The sequence below is a fragment of the Lolium rigidum genome, chromosome 6 (genome assembly GCF_022539505.1).
Source record: "Lolium rigidum isolate FL_2022 chromosome 6, APGP_CSIRO_Lrig_0.1, whole genome shotgun sequence".
Taxonomy (NCBI): Eukaryota; Viridiplantae; Streptophyta; class Magnoliopsida; order Poales; family Poaceae; genus Lolium; species Lolium rigidum.
Genome location: NC_061513.1, coordinates 284,689,044 through 284,698,203, shown reverse-complemented (window position 1 = coordinate 284,698,203; position 9,160 = coordinate 284,689,044). Strand labels below are relative to the sequence as shown.

The following is a 9,160-nucleotide window of genomic DNA, read 5'->3' as shown; positions in this document are numbered from 1 at the left end:
TAGTCATAGTATGCGTTATTTTCGATGGTTGATTTTTGTATCAATTCTCGGTGATGCGTGACTTGTAAACGATACTACTATTTGAAACATTTTTCTAATAAATGGCCGTGTGCATCGTCATGATGCAGAAGCCGGGGTATATCCCCATTTAAAAAAAACACCACATGAACTTTTTAACCCTTTTGTAGTTCATGAATATCAATGGCTAATCCGACGGCCTGGTAGTTATTTCTTGGTCAATTACCAGAAAGCAATGGCGTTGTGCTCTCGATAGATAGAATAAGAAACTACATGATCTTTCGGATCATATTTTCATACACCAACTGCTTACCAGCTCCTAGCACCTCCAAGCAATAGCTGAACAAAGCGAAAGAGCATGGCCAAAAAGAAAACAGAGCTCCACATATACTAGTACACCCTATAGCTTCTATACGTCAGCCTTGTGCTCGGGCCTGTGGGTGAACTCGAAGTCGACATGGACGAAGGCTCGCTCCACCTCCGGCAGCTGCTCGAGCTTCTCCTGCAGCGCCTCCCCGATGTCGTGCGCTTGGCTGAGCGGCATGTCACCCGGGAGCACAACGTCAACCTCCACAAAGTAGTGCGTCCCAAATGTATACGCCCTCACGGTGTCGATGTGCCGGATCTCCTCGTGGTGGTTCCAGATCAGGTACGTCAGCTTCGTCAGGTACTCCGCCGGCGCCGACCGCCCGATCAGCGTCCCCACGTTCTCCAGCACCGTCCTCGCCCACGTCGTGATCGTGTACAGCGCGATCTGCAACATTATTTTCCATCACAGCAATTTCCATTCAGATTGCATTTCAAACTTCAAACATATCCATTGTAAAATTTTGTAATCTTTGCTGGCTCACCAGTATGGCCCCGACGGGGTCCATCCACCAGTGGAACCGGACGGCCAGGAGCGCACAGACGAGGCCGACGGAGTTGGTGATCACGTCGAAGAAGTGGTCCTGCGCGTACGCCCTGACGATCTCGTTCTTGAAGGTCCGGCAGTAGAGCATCAGGAAGAACTTCACCACCGCCGCCGACAGCATGCTCCCAACCATCCACAGTTCCTTGTATGTGTCAAACTTCGTGTGCTCCTGCGTGACCAGCTCCCGCCCGGACTCGATCAGCACCTGGAACCCTAGGCAGCCCATCACGGACGCAAACACCACGATGCCCTGCCAATTCCATCAGATGTTCAGAAAATTTAAAGTTTCAGCGCAATTTTCAGTTTAGTATTTTGGGTTTTCAGTTTCAGCAAATACCACTGGCTGCATGCGCCTCTTCCCTATGGGGTAGCTGTACTTGTTGGGCTTCTTCATGGCGTGGGCTGTGAACCAGAGGATGAACCCTGACAGGAGATCCAATAGCGAGTCCAGCGTCGAAGCGATCACCGCCATCGACACGGTTTCGAAGGAAGCGACAACTTTCCCGGCGAAGAGGATCAAGTTAATTATGTTGGACAGGTTGATGGCCAGACGTTCGCCCTTGGCCAGGCTCGCCAACTCTTCCTAATTAAGAAAATATCCAAGTGTTGATAGTGTCAGTACTGCTGTTAACTTGTTTGCAAAACATTTGCTTAATGATGGATCTGTACTTCAGTAGGTGCACCCGTCAAGCTACCCAGCTCATTCATGGTCTCCATCTCACTGAAATCCTTCAGAAGGCTCTCTTGCTTCTCATAGTACTTTGCAATTTTTCTCTGTTTCCCTGAAACGATTTGACAAGGAAGTGAGGAACTGAATTGTCAGAAGAAGAGTCTTATACTTTACAGAACAAAGAATCAATGAATGTTGATCCGTCAATGCTGACGACTCCGACAGGATGATTCTAAAGACGAAGGTGTATGTACTACAAGATATTTGCTACATCCAAAACCCCAGATGCCGATGCAGACATCACAATATCATGTCTGGTGTGCAACATGATTAGGACCGAAGACAGCGAGCATTGGTATAAACTGATGTGCATATTATCTTGCAGTTATTGGGATATCCCTGATATTTTATTAATATAGGATAGTACGACTGATTTGCACTAGCGTTTGGTGCTCAACATGATTAGCACTGAAGACAACGAGGCGATGGTATAAATTGATTTGCTATTTGCCATATGTTTACATATTTCCACCCAGATTGGTGAATATGCATGCCTACCACACGGATACTGCATCTAGGAGTCAAATTGCTCTCTACTTCTTTGTCCAATGCAGTTACAAGGGATATGTGTGACGCTAACGATAACTTATTTATATACGATAGTACATGTACACTCATTTGCACTAGCACTTGTGGTTAATGGTGACTCTGCCACTCAATCTAGTGGAACAAGACTGTACCCAAGTAACCAATTAAACTGATCAGATTGTCGACAAAACTGCACCTTTGTCTCTGCCTGAACATACCAGACATGTTTATCATAATCAGAAGATCAAAAGGAGTTCCACTTCCCTTTGAATAACATAATATGTGCTCGGCAGGATGAGGCTAAAAGAGAAGACAAATAGTGTCGGTTATGTTGCTTATAGCACCATCTTCACTAAAGGGCGTGCTAAAGATTTGTTTTGTTAATAATTGGTGAGTTCAGCTCCATCCTCAAACATCAGTAAGATTTCCCACCAATTAATTCAAGAGGAAAAGAAGCCACCACATTCGTATGGTTCGGGAGTTGCTAAAATATCTCTATATATATAGTTGATTTTGGCGGGTCTAGATTATAACAACCTCAGAATAAATTTGATATCAAAATTTAGGAACTAAATTTATATATCTAACTAAACATAGAATTATAACTCTAAAACATGTTCATACCAAATTCGAGCGAAAGTAGCTAGACGGAGAACTAATTGATTTACTTGCAATTTTTACAAATAACTTCATGGAACGAGTCCTATCGAAGTTCCCGTCATATTTCGACACTAATGGAGCAGTGAAGGGTTAGCAGCACGAGGAAAAGGATTCAAACCAGGTGGAATGTATACAGTAGTAATTTGGAACTCAGATAACTGTACGCAGTGTATAGTAAATCTAGCTGCGTACGTGAAAGCATTCGTAACCCAGCCAGTTAGAGGTAGGTACTGTCATACTAATACAGTAATACCAAGACCTAAATTAGCGCTAGATTTTCAACCCCGTTTTCTTCTGCTGATACAGCTAAACTATCTTCAGAAAGTAGAAAGTAGTTGAATTTATATATTTTGAACCTAGCTCGTTTCGTTCTGCTTTTTCTAAGCTGAACTGTGAGCAAGCAGCTAGCTGAATCTTGCCGTACATTTCTTAGGCGCGCTAAGTAATCAACAAAAGGGCGATGTAAATAGAATGTTGCGACCGCGCACTGAAGGAAGCTTCGGATGTAAGTACCAGTACAACGCGGTGAAGGAAAGGATATATTACCAGTAATATCTTCCCACCACCTTTCCACGAACTGACCGAGCGAGCATATGGTATCAGCGACATGGATCGTATCCAGCACAGAACGCACCCAAACACGTCACCGTCGCAGAGATTAAGTCGCAAACAAAGCAAATGAAGTAGACGAAGCAAACCAGGGTAGCAATTCTGCCTCTACATGCATGCATGCTAGCAGAGGAAAATAAGCGGGTATGCACCGTGGGAACCGCAGGCGGCGGCGGAGAAGAGCCCAGAGAGGAAGGAAGGCGGCCGACGGTGCATCCGCTCCGGCATGCGCATGGTGTCGCTGCTGCCCATGGTCAGCCTCCACGCCTCCGTCGCCGGCGGAGCATCGTCTCCTCCTCCTCCACCTCCCCGCTTCCCCGCCGACGACGACATGCTCAGTTGCTCTGTGTCCCTCTGCGCGCGGTCGATCGATCAAGCTTTTCAAGGAACAAGCCAGCAGCCAGGCTCAACCTCTCGTGGTTGCAGCCACCTTGAGCGTTGCTGTGGGCTACTTGTAGCTGAGACCTCCTGAATGAACGTACACGTGACGATAGAGCCCTTCGGTCGCCTTACGGTCCGCGTCCAGGTCCTGCTGTGTCGTGTCGTGTTCGATAGTTCTTCTGTTTTGGAAACGGAATCATGACTCACAAGAGAAACGGAAAGACGAAGCCGACTCCTGTCAAAGCAACTAACCTGACACGTACAGCCACAGCCACACACCTTCCTTTCGGTAAACAGATTAAGCAATCTGGCAATCTAGCTCTCTCGTACGAAATCTAACTAGCTGGCTGCAACGTAGCCGATGGACGGCGACAACTGCCGGATCAGGTCGGCGATGCCAACTTGCCGACGGCATATGAGTTCGCCGCGACGCTGCAGGGAACACGTGCGGGTCCTGTAGTGAAGGCATGACGAATGAGTGACGCTATCTGGGATCCGTAGACCATAGTCGTCAGGTGCAAGCAAGGACGCTGCTATTGATTTTACAATGTCAATACTAATAACTTTGTTTTAGTACTACGACTACTAACTTTGTTTTACGCCATCCATTTTCTCTACTACTTAAAAAGAAGGAACGTGTTCTCCCTTCTCCCCCAATTTGGTCGTCCCTTCGTCGTCCATCCGCCTGGGCCAGGCATCAACATGGGCCGCCCAACTGGTGGCCCACCTGACGCGACCAGAATTTTTGCCGTCACCGGTCGCCCGACCTGATTTGCCGTTCGCGCGAATGAGAGGATGTAGGGTTCCGCCGCCGCTATCTCCGCCCATCTTCTCTCCCCACCGTCAGGGGACAAGGTCAAGCCGACAACCGGAGAAGCCCACGCCCAAGCACTGGCCGTTCTCCATGGATAGGAGAGCGCCACCACACGCTCCGCGCCGTCTGCGGTTGGATGGGCATTACAGGCCTTGCACCTCTGCAGCTCCGACAGGAGTTCCGCGACGCGTGGTAGGACCCCGTAGCCATCAGATCTGGGACGTGGAACCCAGGTCAATTCGAGCCTACTCCTCACCGCCGGCGAAGTGGAGGAACAGATGACGGTCGCCGGGTGCACGAGACTGCGCCGTGGCCCATGGGGTGTCGCAATCCACCCTGCTTACCGCTAGGGCGTGCGAGGGACGATCCACACGACGGTCGCACTGGAGGTGAAGGGAACATGTCGAGCCGTCTGGATGAGGTACGTTGCCTGGACTTTAATCAACAGAGGCACTGGCGCTTTATGTATCGCTGGAAGGGATAATGTGGTCATGGGATTGATTATGGTGACAGCCTGAATTTAGAAACGGAGCTAGCTGTAGTCTTCGCGGAGGGCAGGATTGATAATCACAAGAATTGCAGTTGGTGGTTGTGTGAATAGACAGAAGATGTGCGAGCAGGTTATCGCCAGGTGACCTCTGAATGTGTTCATATCTCAATACTAGCGTGCAATGTTTTTTGGACCTGCATGTGCTAATCTGGCAGCTTCTTTCAGTGATTGTTTGGCCTAATTTAATGTTCAGCTTTATTGTAACATTTGTTAATTAGCTTGTTGCTTTGACCTGCTACATGATTTACGTTAAAGTATTCTGTATTAGGGTACAAGGAATTGTTAAGGTGCACTGCTACCGAGAGTAACCTGTCATCTTACATTTTGTAAACGTTTATTGCATTAATAGATAAATTCATGTTTACCCTCACATGGAGCAGCTTCATTTTTCGTGGCATCTTTTCAAATAGAATCTCTATTATGCCAAGAAGATATTTCATGATGTTGACCTCTAGAACTTGATACCAAATTTCCTATTTTCTTTTTTGCGTATATTCTGTAACAGAAATGTGCTCTTTTGAATAATCAATGAGCGAAACATCATTTTAATGGCCTCCACGAAACTGCTTTTAGAAAATTTGGGGCAAATAGATGGAAGGCAGCTATATTGTTGGAATTCTGCTTTATGATTTACTGATTTGTTTTGTCTTCGTAATTTACTGATTTCTTTTATGCAAGTTTAGAAGATAAATTTATTGTTCGCATATCTAGCTCTAGATTTATTTAGTCGTAGCAACACACGGATGTACTACCGCTTTCTCGCTGAATTTGACACGGAGAATCTTATATTTTTTTTGTCGTAGCAAAAGCTTATAAAGCTTATATTCCTCTTGAGGTTGCTATAGTCTTATGTTTCATCATGCTAATTTGGTACTATTTGGATGCATTGTTCTTCAAAGTCGCAACCCATACTTTTGTCGCCCTTGCTGCATCGTCATGCCAATAAGAGTGAATTTTGTGTGCCTCGGAAATTGCAGATTATTTCACTCTCGTTACCACGTACTGTCACTCAGAGATCATAGCCTTCTACTGTCACTCGAGATGATTGCATTGCAAGCTGATGCTCTAGAATAGGAAGTGTAGAAAGTAGAATGATGTGTGCCTAGAGAACGAGCAGGTCCTGATGCATTCGTTGCCTTATTTAATGATCGGAGTTTGTGAAATGAAAACTCTCCTGCTATAAAGACATTTTGAGTATATCATCTCCACATGGAGCGAGCACTGCTGAGTATGCACTAAATATGTCACGTTGATTAATACTACTGTTGAGTAAGCACTGCTTGGTTACAACATTTAGGACCGCAAACACTATGTTCTTTGAATTTTTTATATGGATTTCTATTACCTGATTACATGTGCAGCTGAGTACACCACGTTCCTTGATTTTTTACTATATGGATTTCTTCCTAGATTATAGTAAAGACTTGCAGGCATCATACTATGTGCATGATGAAGTTGAATTGAAGCTGTTTATTGACATGGGCAACAAAGATTGAACAATAGAAATTTTGAGGCAGGAGCCATATTAGATTTGGTCTTATTACTTAAGCCTAAGATCATTACCTTATTTTCATGTAGCGTGGCCTAAAGTATCTCATGTATATGGAGTTGCAAGTAAATATTTCTTTTTTTTCTAACAGTGCTTGCACATCTACTGGAATGATGCCACACAATTAATGCCTGACATTCTCCCTTGTCAGTGTGATTGAAATTTTAATGATTAGATTTTACTGGGCTTTCTCCGTGAATTATTAAGTTGATTGATTGACTAGCTTGGACGTGATATAGGACTAACTCAACAGAATCTGCTCTTGCGCAAATTGATCACCAACACCATATACAGCTCAAAGTTTTTAATCTGAAGTTTTAAACTTTTAGGAGGTAGGTGTCCATAAATACTGAATTGATAAGACTTGCAACATTCCCAGCCAAAAAAATAAGAATGCGGCATGCCGTATGTTAATGATTAGTATATTCAAAATTAGTCTGGGTGATGACATTTTTAGTGATTCAGACAATAGCTTGATATACACAGCTATATTCTAATAAAATATGTGATCGTGGTGGTTCCCTGTCTCTAGCCTTTTGTACAATGTCCATGTATTTGCCATTAGCTACTAGGAGCAAGCTCTTGACATGCATTTTAGTAAAATTCAAATGAGCATACTCTACCGGTTCTCCTTGGTGGCTGGATAGTGCCAATGTTACTTGTTAGATATATCAAGAATTTAGTGCAGGTTCATACTTTTATTTGTGGTTTGATATGCAATGAAGCATGATCAATTAGATGAAAGTACTGGTACGATCTCTACTAAGTATCTACTTTGGATGTGTTTGAATAGAATTCTACCATTTACTTCAAAGATCCACGTTCAGAACTTGAGAGGCTCACTTGCTGAGACTAAGTTGGACACTGTTTTTAAGGTTAGGTATTGCTTGCACTTGGCACCATTTATATTCAGCACTGCTACAGAAGGTCACAATTTCTGAATTGTTATGTAAAACCTCCAAACCTTAACTCTACCTTTCAGTAATGTGGTATAACGAGCCTTTTTTATCCTTTATTCTTGAGAGATGAATTTGTTTTTTTTTCAACTGTTAGAGGAACAACTCCCGTGGCTATGTCATACAAGCAAGTTTAATATTTAATTTTCAGTTAATTAACACATCAGCAATTTTCTACAATTCTGCTTTCTGATGGAAAAAGCCTTATTAAGACAAATCAACTTCATTATGTGTTTTTTATAAAATCATCTACATAGACATAAAGATATTGTTGTCAGAACTGAACATAGTGTGACCGGCTACAGTGGTCATACCATTTCTAATTTGAAAACAGCCGATAAATTTCTAATGTGAAAACAGTCGGACGCTTATTCTTCTACATCTTATGCAGTGAACCTAAATCGACTCAGCCATAAAAGAGAGTGACGACATTCTGAAGATGCTTGTCACCAAGGGTGTGACAGAGACTGCACAATGTAGAGCAGAATAAGCACCTGGTGCCACACAACGAGCAGTTCTAAAGATGACTACAGATTGCTTCTCCTTGGAAATGATCATGCATCATACTGATTTGGGTTAGATGGACTGCAATCTTAGTGTGCTCTCGATCATCTTCTGGCATCACCAAATCTAGAAACCAGTTTAATTTAGGCTTATGCAGAGAACAAAGTAGAGGAAAGCCACCCTTCCTCCTCTTGTACAAGGTTTTTTTTTGTTTGTTAATATTTCCCTAATGTGTTTGGTAGCATTTCAAGACATAAATGTGCTAATTATAACAAATTCTTCAAAACGTGTCAGCTTGTAGTCTGAATGTATGAGTATGTGCTTAGGGACATGATTCAAGCAGGTGGCTATGACTGGATCCATAATAACTATGAAACGGCGACAATGCTGAATGGAGGAAGTTTGGATAAGTAAGGCTTCTTGAAAGGTTTGGTGGGACACGATGATCACCGAGGAGGAAAGAAGCTGGAGAGAATCAATATTTGACGATATATGAAAGAAAACCAGCGTCGACATGTGAACGGAAATCACATGACGTCAAATTCGGTGCACATTTATGAAATTAGAACAATTGTTTGCAATTGTGTATTTTTTTCATTATTCTGCGGAGCATGGACATTTAACCCCATTGTGGTACACCATGATGTTGTAGGAAACGTCAGGGGTTAGGTGCGGTTTTACTCTCTCATTTAGGAGTGTCGCTTTGGGACGAGAAGTGAAGGTGTGCAACTGAATTATTAGGCATGCCAACCTGTTTCTAAGAGGATGCATGCTATCCGGTCTCTTGTGAATTGCCACCAAACTTTGTATATATCTTGGTTGCCAATATATTTGCTTAGCCATTAAGTTAATGTAATCATCTCATTTCTATTAGAAGGAAAAATGCCATAGGTGATGTTTGCATTTTAACAATATTTTTGTTCATCGACATGTATTGTCACCCGTGGC

General features: G+C 43.5%; 1 protein-coding gene across 1 annotated transcript; it reads right to left on the bottom strand.

Annotated features, from left to right (window-relative positions):
• Positions 1-202: 202 nt before the first annotated feature.
• Positions 203-3,753, bottom strand: LOC124668273 (metal tolerance protein 7-like). Its single transcript, XM_047205442.1, has 5 exons — positions 3,611-3,753; positions 1,601-1,713; positions 1,269-1,514; positions 870-1,181; positions 203-772 (listed from the first exon to the last, which is right to left on the bottom strand). Exons 1-5 carry the CDS (start codon positions 3,708-3,710, stop codon positions 428-430), a joined length of 1,116 nt encoding a protein of 371 aa, XP_047061398.1. The 5' UTR covers positions 3,711-3,753; the 3' UTR covers positions 203-427.
• Between the last annotated feature and the right edge of the window lie 5,407 nt (positions 3,754-9,160).